The 19,252-nt window shown below is 39.5% G+C and overlaps 1 protein-coding gene across 1 annotated transcript; it reads left to right on the top strand.

The window, feature by feature from the left end:
- The first annotated feature begins 217 nt into the window (after positions 1 to 217).
- Positions 218 to 17,568, top strand: c15h5orf15 (chromosome 15 C5orf15 homolog). The gene is made up of 3 exons (XM_059990617.1): positions 218 to 431; positions 10,732 to 11,450; positions 16,235 to 17,568. Exons 1-3 carry the CDS (start codon positions 233 to 235, stop codon positions 16,367 to 16,369), a joined length of 1,053 nt encoding a protein of 350 aa, XP_059846600.1. The 5' UTR covers positions 218 to 232; the 3' UTR covers positions 16,370 to 17,568.
- The last annotated feature ends 1,684 nt before the right edge of the window (positions 17,569 to 19,252 follow it).

Genomic DNA, 19,252 nt, shown 5'->3' with positions numbered 1-19,252 from the left:
CTATAAAAACAAATACACCGAATCACTGTCCCATGGCTACACAAAGTGGAAGAGGAATATTGGGGTTGCTGTTGTGAAATGAGTTCCCTTGATTAGGAGCAAAATTTACAACAAACGGCAGCGATACCGCATATCCCAAGCCTCTCCATCAAGCAGCCCCTGCCGAAGCCGGTACGGAATCGGGCTGGGACTAACCCCCGGTCGTCTGAAACTCGCCGCCGCACCCCCGGTGATGCGAAGGGCGACGCGTCCGCCTCTGAGCCGCAGGGCCGGGCGCCGGCCGGGAGGAGCCGTGACGTCAGCGGCGGGGCTGAGCGCTTTGTGGAAGATGGAAGCACGGGCAGGGTTCGGGACCTCGACGCTCGCGCGTTCCCTCGCCCTCGCCCTCGCGCTCGCGCTCCTCGCCGCCGTCGGTTGTCAGAAGGACCGGGGTGAGCGAGATGGCGGCGGCCGAGTTTAACCGGGTCGGGGTGGGAGAGCGGCGTTGTGGTGAGGGTGGTCACGGGGAGGCCGGGCAGAGCGCGGCGATGAAGGGCGGGGGGGAGCGAGGAAAGGTCCAGGTGGGTCAGGTTTTGTCTGTGTCGTCAGATTGGGACTGCTGACGATAGACACTTTGGTTGTCCTTGGATTGGCACATTTTAACTAAAACGTGTAAAATGGCAAGGTTTTCTTTCTTCCTAAGCTTAGTTATTATTAGATGGGGTGATGTAACAAAAAAGTTTTAAACTTTCAAAACATATGCGTGGTTACTTAAAGTTGTCATGATCCTGGCTGGAATAGTATTCGTAAATTGTTTATAAATTACAACATCGCCTTTACTCCAGATACCGTATTGTTTAATCTGGGTTCCCGCACTGTTGAAAATAACTCGTTTCTTGATGGATTATAATGTGTTGGGATTTCAGCCAGTGGATATGGGGTATGTGCCTAACTTACATACGTAATGCAGCACTTCAGAGATGTGAGGATAAATTAGGTTAGATTTTTAAGGTTACAGTGCTGGCTAATAGACCAAAAATTGTTAACAGTTTAGTGTGTCCACCAAATTATTTCCCAACAAAATGAAGATCAATCCATTCCTTTGGTTACCAGCCCTGACATCAGATTGCTTTTTTTCTACCTAAACAAGTTAAATTGACATGAATGGTCTGTCCAGGTAGGTCATACACAATCATTTTGGAAGGAAAAAGTGGATTGAAAACTGGTGAACCATGTCATACTGAAGAAGTTAAGTTTTGTAGGATATGGACTAATATGTGATAGAATACAAATGGTTTGTGATTAAGAGCATTTGTTGAACTTTTTAAAGACATTTAAAAAAAAATAGTGCAGAAACTTTTCAGCCAGCCATGTCTGTTCTGATCATGATTCCAACATAACTAGTACCATTTACCTGCATGAGGTCCATATTCCTCTTTTTCTCACCTGTTCATTTTAAATATTGCTGTTGTATCCTCTTCTACCACTTTCATTGGTACTGCTCTTCAAGCACCTACCATTGTTTAAAAAAAATGCCTTGTAAATCTTTTAAGCTTTCCCCCTCTTCTCAAAGCCATAGTCTCTAATATTTGTTATTTTTCACAGGGTGGATCTGACTACCTTATCTCTGTCTCTCATAATTTTATATACTTCTATCAGATTGCCTCACAGTCTTCAACACTCCTGAGGAAGATTATCAAAGCTTGTCCAAACTTTCCTAATAACAATATTCAGGTGAACCTCTTCTGCACATGCTGCAAAGCCTCCATCTTTCCTACTGTGTGGCAATTAGGGCTGCACAGTAGTGCACAGCTGAGGAGTGACCAGAGATTTATTTATAATTACAACATGACTTCATAGCTCAGTGCTATGACCTATGAAGCAAAGTATACAATATGCCCTCCTCACCACCCTATTTACTTGTGTGACAACTTTGAGTCCAATGGACTTGGATCCCAAAGTCCTTCTATACATCAGTACTGCTAAGGGTCCTGTATATTTTACCCTGACATTCTACCTCCCAAAGTGTAACACCTCACACTTGCTCAAGATTAAACTCCATCTGTCATTTCTGTGTACAACCTTGATGAGCCGAATGCCCTAATTCTTCTATGATGTGTGGTCTTTGACAGCCCTTTACACTGTCCACTACTCAACCAACCTTTGTGAACAGTTTGCTGTTCACAACTTCACCAAAATTGTGGTGTCCGTGTTTTGACTTCTGGACAACCCTACCATGTGGGATCTTGTTAAATGTTTTATTAAGGTACATATGGACAACCTTCATTGCTATACCTTCATTAATCATCTTCAACACTTCCTCAAGAAACTCAATTGAATTTATAAGATGTGACATCCATAAGACCATAAGATACAGGAGCCAAATTTGGCCATTTGGCCCATTGAGTCTGCTCTGCCATTTCATCATGGCTGATCCAATTTTCTTCTCAGCCCCAATGTCCTGCTTTCACACCATATCCCTTCATGCCCTGACCAATCAAGAATCTTATCAACTTCTTCCTTAAATATACATAAAGACTTGACCTCCACAGCTGCCTGTGGCAATGAGTTCCATAGATTCACCACTCTGGCTAAAGAAATTCCACCTCATCTCCATTCTAAAAGGACACCTCTCTGTTCTGAGGCTGTGTCCTCTGGTTTTGGACTCTTGCACCATAGGAAACATCCTTTCCATATCCAGTTTATCAAGGCCTTTCACCATTTAATAGGTTTAAATTAGGTCACCCCTCATTCTTCTGAATTCTAGTGAATACAGGCCCAGAGCCATCAAATGCTCTTCATGTGACGACCCTTTGAGTCCTGGAATCATTTTCGTGAACCTTCTTTGAACACTGTCCATTTTAAGCTCATCCTTTCTAAGATATGGGGCACAGAACTGCTCACAGTACTCCAAGTGAGGTGTCACCTGTGCTTTATAAAGTCTCTGAATAATATATACTTGCTTTTGTATTCTAGTCCTCTTGAAATGAATGCTAATGTTGCATTTGTCTTCCTCACCACAGGCACAATCTGCAAATTAACCTTTAGGGAATCTTGTACAAGGACTCTCAAGTCCCTTTGCACATCAGTTTTTTGTATTTTTTTCTCCATTTAGAAAACAGTCAAACCTTTCATTTCTTCTGCCAAAGTGCTTGACCAGACACTTCCCAACATTGTATTACATCTGCCATTTCTTTGCTCATTCTTCTCATTTGTCTGTCCTTCTGTAGTCTCTACTTCCTCAAAACTACCTGCTCTTTCACTTTTCTTCATATCATCTGCAAACTTTGCAACAAAGCCAACAATTCCATCATCCAAGTCAATGACCTATAACATAATAAGTTTCAGTCCCATCACAGACTCCTGTTGAAGACTACGAGTAACTGGCAGCCATCCAGAAAAGGTTCCCTTTATTCTCACTCTTTGCCTCCTGCCAATCAGCCACTTGCTAGAATCTTTGCTAGAATCTTTCCTCTAATATCATAGGCACATAGCTTGTTAGGGTGGCAATTGCCACTATGTGGCAATTTGTCAAAGATCTTGGGAAAATCCAAGTACACGAAATTAACTGATTCTCCTTTGTCTATCCTGCTTGTTATTTCTTCAAAGAATTCCAACAGATTTGAGGAAACTATGCTGTCTATAGCTTATTTTACCATGTGCTTCCAAATACCCTGAGACCTCACTCTCAATAATTAACTCCCAACTTCTTCTCAACTACTGAGGTCAGACTAAGTGGCCTATAGTTTTCTTCTGCTTCTCTCCCTTGAAGAATGGAGTGACATTTGCAATTTTCCATTTTTCTGGAACCATAGAATTTAGTGATTCTTGAGAGATCATTACTAACGCCTCCATGATCTCTTCAGCCACCTTTTTACCATCTGGTCTGAGTGACTTGCACAATGCTGACTGTCTCTAATAAATCCATGCTTTTCCAAAAGTGAGTAAATCTTATCCGTAAGAATCTGTTCCACTAATTTCCTTATCACTGATGTAATGCTCACTGCTGAAAAGTTTCCTGGATTGTGTCTTAAAGGGACAGTACTGGCTTTTTCTGGACTTCTGGATCTTCACTATGGCTAACAAGGTTGAGAAGATTTCTGTAAAAGTTCCCAGTAATCACCTTCCATATATTCTTCAGTATTCTGGGAGATTTCATCATGTCCTGGAGAATTCTCCACCTTAACATTCTGAGGCATACCTAATACCATCTATTTCTTAATATCCACGTGTCTGAGAATGTCAGATCCTCTCTGATCTCACCGTCATCCATGTCCCCCTCCTAGTGTACAGATAGATCCCAGTACATGCTATTTCTGGTGTGCTGTTGAATTGTCTTATTTCTACCTAACTACAAGCTGCAGGCAAACTAAAATCAATTATAGTTGCCTGGGAATATAGACTGGGATGATTAGTTATTATCATCCTACTCAATTAATTTTCTTTCAACCATTGAAATTAAGATGTGTTGCAAATATTTTGAGTAATTGAGGCACAAGTTCTCAACTCTTCTTTGTGAATGCTCTTGCATTACTGGTCAGTCAGTGTTCCATTTATTTTCGTAATTGTTCACTGAAACTGCATGTTCACTTTTTTTGATTTAGCTACATTGGCACCAGGTCATTTTGAACGTTTAATCACTCATGCTTTAAAGCATTCTCCACTTTTCTATTTTTTTCCTAGGAAAGTAGATGACTTTACAATCTATCCTATTCTGTATCTGCCTTGACCACACACATAGCCTTTCTATAACCCTTTGAAGCTACTGTATCCTCACTAGATTTTGTGCCCGGTGCAATCTAGATTGGGTGAATGCTTCAGAAAGCACCTGGAAAATGTTTTATGCCAGGGTAAGTGGGTAAAGGTTCCTGTACCTAAGTCCACATGTTGCATCTATGATTGACTTTGCATGTGCCAAATGGCCCCTATGTTCATGCAGAAGAGCCTGAACTGTTGCCACTGGATCAAGACCTAGCTCTGTAATGCCCATGTTGTAGATGCTATGCAGTAATTATCCCCACGTTCAAAGGAAACATTTGTAGGCTTTGCCCACTCTATATTAGGTCTAGGACCAGGATGTTCAGACTCTTCATGGTGAATTCCAACAGTGCCATTGATGAACTTCCCATTCTCACTCTGACTTGTCAGTCCACACCATTCTCAATTGACATGATGAGGCCACACTTGTGTTGAAGGAGCAACACCTCTTATTCCTGATTTCTAGTTATTACTCCTCCCTCCCCTTCTCTCCTTTCCCATTCCCTATTTTGCCTCCCATCTTACCACTTCTCACCTGCACATCACCTTCCACTACTGCCCTCTCCTCCTTCCCTTTCTCCCATGGTCCATTCTATCTGATTCCTTCTTCAGCCTCTTACCTTTTCCACCTATCTCTTCTCAGTTTCTCACAATCCCTCCTCCCCCACCCACTGACCTGGCTTCACCTATCACATTCCAGCTTGTACTCCTCCATCCACACTCTTACTTGGGTTTCTTCTCCCTTCCTTTCCAGTCCTAATGATGGGTCATGACTCGACATTGACTGTTTATTCCTCTCCATAAATGCTGCCTGACCTGCTGAGTTCCTCCATCTTTTTGGGTGTGGTGTTTTGGATTTCTAGCATCTGCAGAATCTCTTGTGGTTATGAATGTCTCTCTGCTTGGAAACTCAGACACTTTGGCATCAAGAGTGAGACAGAACAGGTTGGACAGGTAGACAATTTAACAAACAGGGCATTGGGTAAACCTCCTGGAAGGGATAATCAGGAAAGGAATGTTGTCTTCATTGAGTGAATTTTGCCATCAACCCCAAATTGATTTGCCATGTCAGGAACTCCATTCTGCAGGATTGGTGCATATTGTGTCCTATGTATTCAGCAGAATGAGCATATGACCTGACAACCAACCCACCTGCTTGCCCTGATGGTACTTCCTAGCCTGTCTGTGGAACATCATAACTACATGAGATTCTGCAGACACTGCAAATCCAGAGCATCACACACGAAATGCTGGTGGAACTCAGCAAGTTAGGCTGCGTCTATAACGTGGAATACATTGTTGATGTTTTGTGCTGAGACCCATTATCTGTGGAAGAATATTGTGTTCCCACAATCATCTCATTAATCCCCTTAGAAACCCCAAAGCCAAAGAGTTGTTGAAATTCATGCCTGATCCCAGGGAACAGCCCAAGAATAGATTCCAGTATTTTCCTTGCAACTGATACTTTCTTTTGTTAAAAGAGAAAATCTGCAGGTGTTGGACATTCAAGCAACACACACAAAATGCTGGAGGAACTCAGCAGGCCAGGTACCATCTGTGGAAAAGGGTACAGTTGGCATTTTGGGCTGTGATCCTTCAGCTAACTTTGATTGTGGCTTTTATAAATATTTTAAGTTACCATATCTGCATTGATATTATAAATACAATTATTTTTAGTTTAAATAGCTGGAGAAATAGGAAATTTAATAGAAACTTCTCAATTCAAAAGTGTAATGTAGAAATTACATTTACAAGAAATCCTTGGGCACACAATATTAATGCATTGAAAGTGAAGATAGGTGAATTGACGATGGGGAAGAAAAGATGATGTTGATTGTTAGTTGGGGTGGGAGTAAGTTCAGATACCAAAGACAGCTCAAGTTGTCAAGTGTCCTGACGAAGGATCTCGGCCCGAAACATCGACAGTGCTTCTTCCAGTAGTTGCTGCCTGGATCTATAGGAATGTTCCACCAGCATTTCGTGTGTGTTGCTTGAATTTCCAGCATCTGCAGATGTCATCGTGTTCAAGTTGTTTTAAGAAGTGATCCACAATTTAATTATTTTACATATATGGTGGATTCCAGTTAATTGGGCCATCGGTTAATTAGGGCAGCTGCTTATTTGGGGCATCTTTTAAAGAAGGAAAACTAATCAAGACATTAGCTAGGATTCTTTTGTTTATTTGGACCTCAATGCTGCTAAATTGGGCTGGAGACTGTTGATGATCAGGTTCTAACTAGAATCAGAAGTGCACTGTTGTGTGGCTGTTATGTGAGTGATGATAAACTTGATATTGATATGGATCTCTTGTGGTCTGAGAGTGGGAGGGGGACAGAGAGAGGGGAAGGAGCGGGAAGCACCAGAGAGACACTTTGCCAAACGATAAGCCAATTGTTTGGAATCAAATGACCTTTCATGATGTCTCAGGGCTGAGTGTGTCACCCACAACCCTGGCACTCCTACTCTGCCACCTGTGCTATATTCCTCGTGCGGTGCTCCACCCTCGCCATTCCCAACAACCTTTGCTCCTGGCAGATTTACAAATTCACTGTTCTTTCTGCGTTGACAAATGTCTTAGGCATCCTAGCTATGTATATGTGCCTAAGACTTTTGCATGATACTGTATATGTACGTTTTAGAATTCTCATGATGATACAGGTATATTAAAACATAGAGCTTTCTTTAAATTTGCTATTGTTATAAGCTTTTTTTAATGTAATCTGCATTGCCTTGATTCTGATGTAGTGGGGCAGAATTTGTGGTATGGCGAGTTTTTAAATGTTCTAATTTTTAAATGGGGCATGTTTTCTCTCACTGGTCTTTTGAAATACAGAAAACTAATTGAAGTATGGAATTGGTGGAAAGGTGGTTACAGGTTTGGGTACATTTGACAGGTTTTGAAAGCTGGTTTGAAGCAATGTTAGTTTACAAGATGGGTGTCACTGGTGTGTTTTTGAGAGTGGATGGTGCCAGTAGTAGTTCACATTTATAACACATCTACGTATAAAAAGTTTTACCATGAAAACATTTTGAGTATTGAATGAGTTAGCAACAAAAACTGGCACTGAGCCACTTGACTTTATGATTGGTTCATTGACCAATGGTAATCTAGTGTTTTAGAAGAAAATACGTGGAGATTTAGGGAGAGAGTCCCAGAGCTCAGCAGCTAAAGACACATTTGTCAATGGGAAAATTATATTTGTAGGAAGGAATAAAAACAAAGTTGAGGAATTTGATGTTGAGGTGTGGAGCAAGAAGAAGCTAATACTTAAGAAATTAAAGGTAAGCAAATTGGGATATGGGAACAAGTTTTGAGTGGATTTTGTAGAGACATGCGACATTTGGTCATGTATGGGTCCTGCATTGCTATAGCTAGTACAAGTTAACTTTTTATTTTTTCACACAGTTAGTACTTAGCTGTTTGAAGTGATTAGTCATCAATAGTTAAACAGATTATAGATTAATATTACACATTTCAGCATTGGCAAGGAATATGTTTATCAAGATAGGGTTTTACAAATGAAATTTAGCCTTTAGCCAATTTGGAACCCTCCCTGATCTGGAGGTGTGGTTATGCTCCAGCCAGCGTTAATGTTTCCCTTGAAGGCCTCAGGTTTGAATATCATACTGTGTCTGGCACAAGCCACAATTTCACATAACCGGAGACGTGTTTGTAAAAGCCATGAAGGAAGTTGTTGTGGGCTGTTTCCAAGGTCTCTCAGACCTGGAGGCAATGCATGAATGAATGTATTCAGTTCTTGGTATTAAATGTATGAATAGCTGAATAGCTGTTTAGTTCCAGACTTTTTTTTTTAACTGCATCAGAGAATAATCCTGTATGATACTGAAGGCACCAGGAAGCCTTCCTTTCTTATGTCTGAACACTGGATCTGCTGTGGTAATTTACGTTGGTAATGTAAGGAAAAAATTCTTTACCTTCATATACAACTCTCAATAGAGCATTATTGATGATGTGTTATTCTAGTAGTGCACATTACTTTATTAAAATAAAGTTGCATTACTTTCAAAATAAGGCGAATGTCTGCATCAATAAAATGGATTCAGCTGGTGATGATTGTTAATGTGGCTTTTTTTTCTGGAGTGAAAAGTGAATCTGCATTTGATATGATCCAGGTAGAATCCTGTTAATCTACAGTATTTCTAAGTTGAAAGCTATTTAAAAAGAAGTAATTGATATGGTGCCAAGAATATATACATTTCAGTTGATAATTTGGTCTGTTTGAAAACTGTGAATATATTTTCTAAGCTTGAACTGCAGGGGTGAAAGAATAGTCTGAGTTAGTTTTAGAGTAACTAATTCCTTTGATCCTTTTGAAAACTTGCATTTTATACCTTAAAGGTGACTGTTTTAAAGTTAAGCAAATAATGAGTAGGTTATGACCATATAAAAATTATCCCACTAATTTGGCTAATATATAGTCCCAATCTTCCGGAATTGTTCTGAAACCTTCAGAAATTAAACCCTTGGATATTTGTTGCAGGTAACCATTAAAATTATCATTGAACCATTGAAGCAATTCCTTTAGATATTTTTAAAATATGTTATTAATTATAAAAACAGGGAAAAAAGTTGTTTGATGAAGCTTTGGGAATGTTTAATCAAAGCTATTAGCCTGTAGTTATAGCTACATATTTCATTACGTGCTCCTGTTGACATTTCTATGTTGGAGTAAGAATTCAAAAATGGGAAATATTGATTCTGTAGATAGCATGCTAAAGAATTATATTATTTTAATGATTTTTAGTAGAATAAATACTTCATAATTGCAAAGCAAAATACGAAAGATGATGGCAAGAGATTTAAATTTTCAGCAAATTAGGCAGCACTTGTGACAAATAATCAGTCGTCATTTTAATGTCAATGGCCTTTCATCATAATTGTGTTTAATTATAGGTGCAGGTCCTCCCCAATTTGCATATAGCCCAAATATAGAAAAGAGCATTAGAGAGATGATTGGGGTGGATTTATGTGCTACTATGGGGTTAAGAGTGACTGGCCTTAATGCTAGCTAGGAATTTGCTGCATCAAACCCAAGAAGAATACGTTCTAATTAACGTGTTGATGTCTATTTTGTGAATCCAATCCAATGATGCATAGCCAGGGCCAGCAGCTCATTTTTAAAGTCATCAATAACATTTAAAATGTCATTAACAGTAAAACCTTTTAAAATTTGTTAATGACATCATTATTGATAATGATGCCACAAAGAGGTTCAAAATGCTTCTCAAGACCTTGTCCCAGTGAGATAACTCACCCCTGCAGGCATCTTCTGCAGTGTGGCATCTTGGTTCACAGTGGCATTTTCAACCTTCAAACAGTTCTTGGGAATGGAATCTTGGCATAACCTCAGGATGTTCTGTGCAGGCTTTCAAGATGGAGAGGAAGAAGGGAAGTCTGTGGTGGGGCAGGCAAAATGGCAATAACAGGTTATGGTGCCGAGTTGAGCCAAGAGAATGGTTATTTGGAGTCATCAAAGAAATATGAAGATAATGCTGGAAATGATCTATGTCTGGAAGGATGTGATTGATATACATGTTTAAAAGGTTATTTTAATGATGTACATTGGGAACTGAGGTTGGAGCTCAGAGGAGAAGTATGACTTTTTTTTACATTTAATCTCCCTGGCTTCCACATCCCATACTGCTTTACAACCTTTCCATCTTTCTGTTCATCACAATATATATTCCCAAATCAAACGGAAGACTACAAACTTCAAACATACTGTCCTCTCTCCACAGATGCAAACTTGAAACTTAGAGGAATGGTCACTATATTCTTCCATTAATTGCAAACTGAAATTTAAGTAAATTAATTTCACTGTATACTTAAATGTTATGTGCACTATTTGGTATTGCTACTATTGCCTGTCTCTTTTCACATTTTTGGTTGGTTTAGAGGTTGGTAACTGAAATGTTGGAGGGTTCATTACTATGGAGATTTAATCTAATCAACTTACCCACTTCTGTTTGCAGCTGCTGATGACATTACAGAAAAGCTAAAGGCAACTACTGGAAATCATTCAGCAAATACTCCAGTCAGTGTAACATCCCAGGCAACTTACTCAGAAAGTAAGAAATTAATAGATGAAATAATAATACCAAACAATCTTACAACAGCGAAGAACACCACCTCCAGCAGCAGCAGCAGCACCACTACTACCACCACCACCACCACTACCACCACATCTTCAACAACATCAAATCCAACTACAACAACGGTTAGAAGTGTAACCATGCATCCTATGGGAACAATACAGAGAGAAACTGGCCAAAATTCTGAGCAGATGACCCCAAAATTGATCACATCAACAGTAAACGTTAATATCACTGAACCAGAAACAGAGATAATGGTCATTGGCACAGATATTGATGAAGATGAAACAATTACTTCAAATATAGTTCCAGAAAAGATGGATGAGATGACAGATAATGAACTGTTGTTTGTTGAACAGAATGATTCACCAACCTATTATGATCAAGGTGAAGATAGAGGGGCAGAAGACTATCTTGATGAAAACCAAATGGATGAGAATGACCTGGAAAGTGATGACTTGGAGGAACGTCCTGAACTTCCTGATAAACCAATATATATCACCACACCTGAAGAAGATGATGGTCACTTCTTTTTTTACTTGGTTGCTGCTGCTTTTCTGATTGCTGTTATTTACATTACATATCACAACAAAAGAAAGGTGAGTTGATGAAACTGGCAACTTAATTGACAAGGTGCCACACATGAGGCTGCTTAGCAAGATAAGAGCCCATGGAATTACAGGGAAGTTACTAGCGTGGGTGGAACATTGGCTGGTCGGCAGAAAACAGAATGGAAATAAATGGATCCTATTCTGGCTGGCTGCTGGTTACCAGTGGAGTTTCACAGGGTTCAGTGTTGGGACTGCTGCTTTTTATGATGTATGTCAATGAATTGGACTATGGTATTAATGGATTTGTGGCTAAATTTGCCAATGATACATAGCTGGAGGAGCATTTAGTGTTGAGGAAACAGAGAGCCTGCAGAAAGACTTTGGATGGTTTATGGGAATGGGCAAATAAGTGGCAAATGAAATACAATGTTGGAAAGTGTATGATCATGCACTTTGGTGGAAGAAATAAATGGGCAGACTGTTAATTAGATGAGAAGAGAATTCAAAATGCAGAAATGCAAAGGGACTTGCCAGTCTTTGTGCAAGATACCCTAAAAGGTCAACCTCCAGGTTGAGAATGCAATGTTAGCATTCATTTCTAGAGGTATAGAATATAAGAGCAGGGATGTGATGTTGAGGCTCTATAAGACACTCGTGAGACCATACTTGGAGTGTTGTGTGCAGTTTTGGGCTCCTTATTTTAGAAAGAATATGCTGACATTGGAGAGGATTCAGAGAAGATTCACAAGAATGATTCCAGGAATGAAAGGATTACCCTATGAGGAACGTCTGGCAGCTCTTGGGCTGTATTCCCTGGAGTTCAGGAGAATGAGGAAGGATCTCATAGAAACATTCCAAATGTTAAAAGGGCTGAACAGATTAGACATGGCAAAGTTATTTCCCATGGTAGGGGATTCTAGGACAAGAGGGCACGACTTCAGGATTGAAGGTCGTCAATTTAGAACTGAGATGTGGAGAAATTAATTCAGTCAGGAGGTAGTAAATCTGTGGAGTTTGTTGCCATGAGTGACTGTGGGGGCAAGTCATTGGACATTGGAAACGGTTCAGAGAAGATTCACCAGAATGATTCCAGGAATGAAAGGGTTACCGTTTGAGGAATGTCTAGTAGCTCTTGGGCTGTATTCCTTGGAGTTACGGAGAATGAGGGGGGATCTCCTAGAAACATTCCAAATGTTAAAAGGCCTGAACAGATTAGATATGGCAAAGTTATTTCCCACAGTAAGGGAGTCTAGGACAAAAGGGCACGACTTTAGGATTGAAGTATGCCCATTTAGAACAGAGATGTGGACAAATTACTTTTGTCAGAGGGTGGTAAATCTGTGGAATTTGTTGCCAACAGTAGATGTGGAGGCCAAATCATTGGGTGTATTTAAGGCAGAGATAGATTCTTGATTAGCAAGGACATCAAAGGGTATGGGGTGAAGGCAGGGGAGTGGGAATGACTGGAAGAATTGGATCAGCCTATGATTGAATGGTGGAGATGACTTGATGGGCAGAATGGCTTACTTCTGATCCTATATCTTATGGTCTTAATTTAATTGTAAAGGTTCATTTAAAAGTAAGCTTTTCCACCAAGGCTGTTGATTTATTGGTTTTATTTTCTAATAGTTTTGCACTAAGTGTGATGCACCATCATTGTGCTTCAGTCCAAATGTTCAGAATCAGGTTTAATGTCACAGGCCTATGTCGTGAAATCTGTTAACTTAGCAGCAGAAGTACAATGCAATACATGATTAATATAGAAAGAAAATCAGTTGCAGTAAGTGTGTTTGTGTGTGTGTGTGTGTGTGTGTTAAATAATTAAAAATGCAAAAACAGAAATAATAAAGTGAGATAATGTTCATGGGTTCAGTTTCCATTTAGAAATCAGATGGCAGAGTGGAAAAAGCTGTTCCTGAATTGCTGAGTATGTGCTTTCAGGCTTCTGTGCCTCTTCCCTGATGGTAACAACGAGAAGAGGGCATGTCCTGGGTGATGAGGGTCTTTAATATTGGATGCCGCTTTTCTGAGGCCCCACTCCTCGAATCTGTCTTGGATACTATTTAGCTAGTACCCATGATGGAGCTGACAAATTATACAACTTTCTGGAGCTTCTTTCAATCCTGTGCAGTAGCCTCGTTTCCCCCCCACCCCCCCCACATACCAGACAGTGATGCAGCATGTCAGAATATTCTCCACAGTACATCTGTAGAAGTTTTTGAGTATTTTAGTTGACAAACCAAATTTCCTCAAACTCCTAATGAAATATAGCTGCTGTCTTGCCGCCTTTATCGCTGTATCAGTATATTGGGACCAGGTTAGATCCTCAAGGATATTAATATCCAGGAACTTGAAATTGCTCACACTCTCCACTTCTGTTCCCTCTATGAAGATTGGTTTGTGTTCCCTCATCTTGCCCTTTCTGAAGCTTGCAGTCATCTCTTTGGTTTAGCTGATGTTGAGTGCAAAGTTGTTGTGACACCACTCAATTAGCTAGTATATCTTGCTCCAATATACCCTCTTATCTCCAACTGAGATTCAGCCAATGATCTATGCAAGCCACACAGTCACGGGTATAGAGCAGTGGGCTAAGCACGAATCACTGAGGTGTGTTAGTATTGGTAGTTAGTGAGGAGATGTTATTACCAATCTGCACAGATTGTGGTCTTCCAGTTAGGAAGTCAAGGATCCAATTACAGAGAGAGATACAGAGGCTGAGATTCTGTAACTTTTCGATCAGGGCTGTAGGAATGATGGTGTTAAACACTGAGCTATTGTCAATGAACAGCATCTTGACATGGGTGTTTGTATTGCCCAGATGATCTAAAGCCACTTGAAGAGCCATTGAGTTTGTGCCTGCTCCAGACCTATTGTGGCGATAGGCAAATTGCAGTGAGTCCAGGTCCTTGCTGAGCTAGCCATGACCATTCTCTCAAAGCATTTCATCACCGTAGGGAGTGCTACTAGATGATGGTTGTTAAGGCAGATCATACTACTCTTCTTGGGTACTGGTATAATTATTGCCCATTTGAAGCAGGTGTTGCAGCAATACTCAAATTAGTTTGCAAATTTCTCTTTTTCTGGTGCATCATACCAGGCAAACAAGCCTTCTGAATATGCTAGACAACTAGTGCTGAATCAGGTTGAATTTGCTGCATTGGGATCTTGACTCTGGTTGGACAGGAGCTGAAAAGTGCACTGGCATTTTTTTGCCAATGCAACTGGTGCACCCTCAATATTCCCCCCCCCCCCCCCAACCAACCCAGTCTCAACCAAGTTGCAATCTCTGCCACTGAGGAAGACCAGGGCATTAAGCACACTGAAACACTGCTAGCTGCAGGCTGCCCTTGAAGTTGCTCTCCATCTTGGGAATGCATCACTGGACTTTAATTGTCACTAGGTCTGAATCGTAGATATTCCTATTAAATAGCTCTTTGGGAGTACCTTTTGTAGAAGAATGCTAATAGTATGAGAAAGCATCTCACAGTCACCGCTTTGAAGGCTATTGGGCATGGGCAATAAATGCTAGATTGCAGGAAAAACTCAGATTCCGAATATAAAAGAGAAAATGTTGTACCTGATCCCTTGTTCCTATGCTGCTCCATTTTACCATGATATAATTCATATTTCATTGAGATCTGTGTGTTTTTCCAGTGTGTTACTACGCCATAAATGTAAACAAAGTCATGACATTGTCGTGAATGTGAGTTTCAGGCTAATATCCAGCTGAAACTACTAGAAGTATAATTGATTTATTTGTATTTTTCTGGGAGGTGATGTGTGCTCAAGCGAAGAAATTAATTGCATATGGAGCACTTTATGATGGTCGGGTACAAAGCTTCTGCAGTTTGTACTGTTCTATAATTCAAAAAGATCCTGTTGAATCTTTTGTATTGGGCAGTCATAATTATCTGCTCTATCTTGCTCTACTGTTAGTAGTAATATAGCAGTATGTATTATTGTTTAACTAATTATATTTGATTCTTTAACTGCTCATGCAAATTTGAAAATATTTTATGACTTGTAAAAAGTTAGTTTACCATTAGGTAGGTTATGTATTGGAGTTCTTATGGGTTCATTTGTTGTTCGATTAAACTTTAGACAACTTTTGGTGAATGTCATGTTTGCAAAGGTTTAGAACTATCATATTCAGAAGATTACTTGATTTTGTTCTGTGAGTTTGTTAGATGTGATTTCTAAAGTCTGTTTCTTTCTAACCCTTGCCCAGTCTGCTCAGGTCTTTACTCTTAAACCAGACGATTTTGTCCAAGAGTGGTCTTACAGATATAGGTTAGCCTTTTGTATTATTGTCTTGGCTCAAGTGGCCAATGAGAAGGGCCACTTTACCCTATGTCTATGTGATAAAATAGCTAGACATTATTATATAGCAAAATATAATCTTGTAATTTAGCAAACTGTATATGCACAGATATTGTTCCTTTCTACGTTTTGTAGCGTATTGGGCAGCAACCTGGCTATTTTTTTAGCATTTTGTCTGAAGTTTGAGGCTGAGCTGCTAGCTCGACACTCAATCCAGCACAGAAGGAAAATGCGCAGAGCCGACAGGATTCAAACCCTCAAAGTCTGGTGTGGATGCCACTGCAGTACCAGCTGGCTATGCACAGATATGGATATCATATAAAACTAAGAATTGGTTTATTTTTTGTTCTGGTGGATTGGCCGGGTGCAGTTGATTATTTTTTTCCCTGTTAGTTTAAAAATATAGATAATATGTTTTGAATAGACTAACCGGTTGAAAATCAGTTATAAATCAATACTTATGAAAGTGAATCTGGTTTGGAACCTTTAATTATTATTCCTTTTCCTTTTAGATTTATATTCTCTTAGTTCAAAGCAGACGTTGGAAGGATAGCCTGTGCTCAAGGACAGTTGAATATCAGCGGTTGGACCAAAACATACATGATGCGATGCCATCACTTAAAATCACAAAGGATTATATTTTCTAAATGTATTATTTCATTTGTTGCATTTGTTTCAATTTTTTGTTTGACTTTTGTTGTTGAAGCAATGAAAATTCTTAAACTGCTACCTGTGTTAATTGTAAATTTTGTTTAATAATAGCCCAAAATAATATTACTAATATTCAAGCATATACCTTGTGGTGGTAATCTGATTCACTGCATCTGTTTTATTGGATTATCAATTGCAATGGCTGTTGTTTGGAAGAACAGTTTACTTATCCTTGCTGTCAAGATAATCTATTCTAAACAATAACCTCAAAATTAGCAGTTGACTACTAATTTTTCTCAAATGACATTGTTTGAACTGAATGATAGTTAAAAGATCAGTTGATAAAATTTTATAAATGCCTCATTTTAACATTGAATTGAGTTTCCTAGAAAAAAAAATCAATGGACAGAAAATGCATACTTATTTTTACCAGTGGGCTACTTGTTTCTATCAATGACCTATCTTTTTTAAAACTTCAACAAAATTGATACATCATCATGAAAAGTTGTGATGACTTATTTTTGGATGTCATATGTTAATTGTCTTAATACCTCATGCTATTAAAGTATTGCTAAGTAATAATTTAGCCATAACCAGATTAAAATATATAAACTGCCTGTAACCTTAGCAAAATGCATCAGCTTCAATATTTTTTTCCTTCCTTCCTTACTTACCTTAATCATTCCAATGCACATATCCATGGTACCATTTTGCTTTCTTTAGTGTATTAGCACACTATTTTGCAATTTCAATATACTATCTTAAATTGTGTACTTTACCAGTTATCACTTATTTGTATAAATATAAGCTTCAGTGTAAGAACTGATATAAATAACTTGTCAAAATCTTTGAATCTGTTTGATTCAAAAATATTTCACTTAAGGTAGTTTCTGGAGTAGATTATTATTGCCTGAGTAACAATGCAAGATTTTGAAAAAAAATTGTTTAGTTATCTAACTTGTATTTAAGAAACAGGCAAACTCTTAAGTGATTTAGGCTGAAATTGGTTGACTTAGAATGATTTGATTGGTGGGTTTGCATGGCAGATGAAACTTCCTTAAGATATTAGTCTTCTGTCAATGCTGTTTACATACACGTTTGATCGTTTGTCAAAAGCATTGCAAAGGGAGCATAATTCAAAATATGGTAACTTTTTGTTTCTACCTATATGTTTTAATAAAGTTTTTTGAATTAATTCATTGGTTTAAGTTACTTCAAAGAAATGATTTAATATCCTCTGAGAAAGCAGATCTTGGATCAGGAGGCAAATAGTGAATGAAGTTAGACTGCACTGAAATATTGTGAGCAGTTCTGGGCCCCTTATCTAAGAAAAGAGTCTAAAGGGTACAAATACATAGATCCTTGAAAGTGATGCTTTCAAGGGCTGTGAAAAAGGCACATGGCATGGTTGTCTCCATGAGTAGTACAGTACATGGGTTTGAATGAACTTGTACAAAACTTTGGTCAGATGATAAGAGCCTGTAACCTTTGACTCCCTTACCAATCAAGAACCTATCAATCTCAGCTTTAAATATACCATTTTCTCCTTTGACTTTTTTCTTCATTCCTCAGCTGTAAAGGGCACAGTTAGTACAGCGAGAATAGATCCAATGGCAGTGTTATGTTCTGTGTGTGAGTTGTGAGAATCCTGGGAGACCTCCAGCCTCTTGGTTGACCACACCTGCAGCTTGATGACCTTCAGCTCATATGAGAGGTAGAGGAAGGTAATCACCCCTTGGATGCAGGAGGCAGGCTACTGGGTGACTGTCTGGAGAAGAAAGGGAAACAGGCAGCCAGTGCAGAGAATTCCTGTGTTCATTACCCTCAATAATAGGTATACCACTTTGGATGCCATTTGGGGGAGGGAGGGGGAGGAGATGACCAACTGGAGGAGCTGTTCTGACTGGGTCTCTTGATGCTGTGGCTCAGAAGAGAACAAAGGTGATGAAGAGATTCTATAGTCAGTGGAACAGAGATGAGATTCTGTGGGTGTGATAAAGACACCTAGATTGTACATTGCCTCCAGGTGCCAGGGTCAAGGATGTCTTGGATTACCCCCCCTCCCCAAAATGGCATCCAAAGTGGTCCACAGCATTCTAAAGAAGAAGGGTGAGCTGCCAGAAGTCTTCATACATATTGGCACCAATGACACAGGTAGGAAAGGTGAGGAGGCCCTGAAGAGAGAATTTGAGGAGCTAGGTAGAAAGGACAGGCAGATAGGCAGAAGGGGTAGCGTGGCTCTGTTGGTAAAAAATGAAATCATTTGTGCAATGTGTTGTGCAATGAACCAGAATTGATTGGACAGCTTGAGCTAAGGCAATCCTTGGGAGCCAGTGATCTTAATATGATAGACTTTACCCTGCAATTTGAGAAGGAGAAGCTAAAGTCAGATGTATCAGTATTACAGTGAAGTAAAGGGAATTATAGAGGCATGAGAGAGGAGGTGGTCAAAATTGATTGGAAAGGAACATTAGCAGGGATGAAGGCAGAGCAGCCTTGGTTGAAATTTCTGGGAGCAATTTGTAAAGCACAGGATATGTACATAGCAAAAAAAAATACTCTAAAGGTAAGATGATATAACCGTGGCTGACGAGAAGTCGAAACCAAAGAGCAGAGCACCAATTAGTGGAAGTTAGAGGATTGGGAAGCTTTTAAAAACCTACAGAAGGCAACTAAAAAAGCAACTAAGATGGAATACAAAAGTAAACTATCTATTAAAGAGGATACCTTTAGATACATAGCGTTAAAGAGAGGCGAAAGTAAATGTAAGACCACTGGAAAATGATTCTAGAGAGGTAGTAATGGACAAGTACAAACGTTTGTAAATGGCAAACGAATTGAGTAAGCGATTGCATCCGTCTTCACTGTGGACGATGAGC

The sequence above is a fragment of the Hypanus sabinus genome, chromosome 15 (genome assembly GCF_030144855.1).
Source record: "Hypanus sabinus isolate sHypSab1 chromosome 15, sHypSab1.hap1, whole genome shotgun sequence".
Lineage (NCBI taxonomy): Eukaryota > Metazoa > Chordata > Chondrichthyes > Myliobatiformes > Dasyatidae > Hypanus > Hypanus sabinus.
This window is presented reverse-complemented; position numbering and strand designations above follow the sequence as displayed.

Excerpts from the sequence above, each read along its gene's own strand:
- c15h5orf15 (XM_059990617.1), top strand. The coding sequence starts at position 233 with ATGCGAAGGGCGACGCGTCCGCCTCTGAGCCGCAGGGCCGGGCGCCGG. Across the intron at positions 432-10,731 it reads CGGTTGTCAGAAGGACCGGG|CTGCTGATGACATTACAGAA; the intron begins GTGAGCGAGATG and ends TTCTGTTTGCAG. Across the intron at positions 11,451-16,234 it reads CATATCACAACAAAAGAAAG|ATTTATATTCTCTTAGTTCA; the intron begins GTGAGTTGATGA and ends TTTTCCTTTTAG.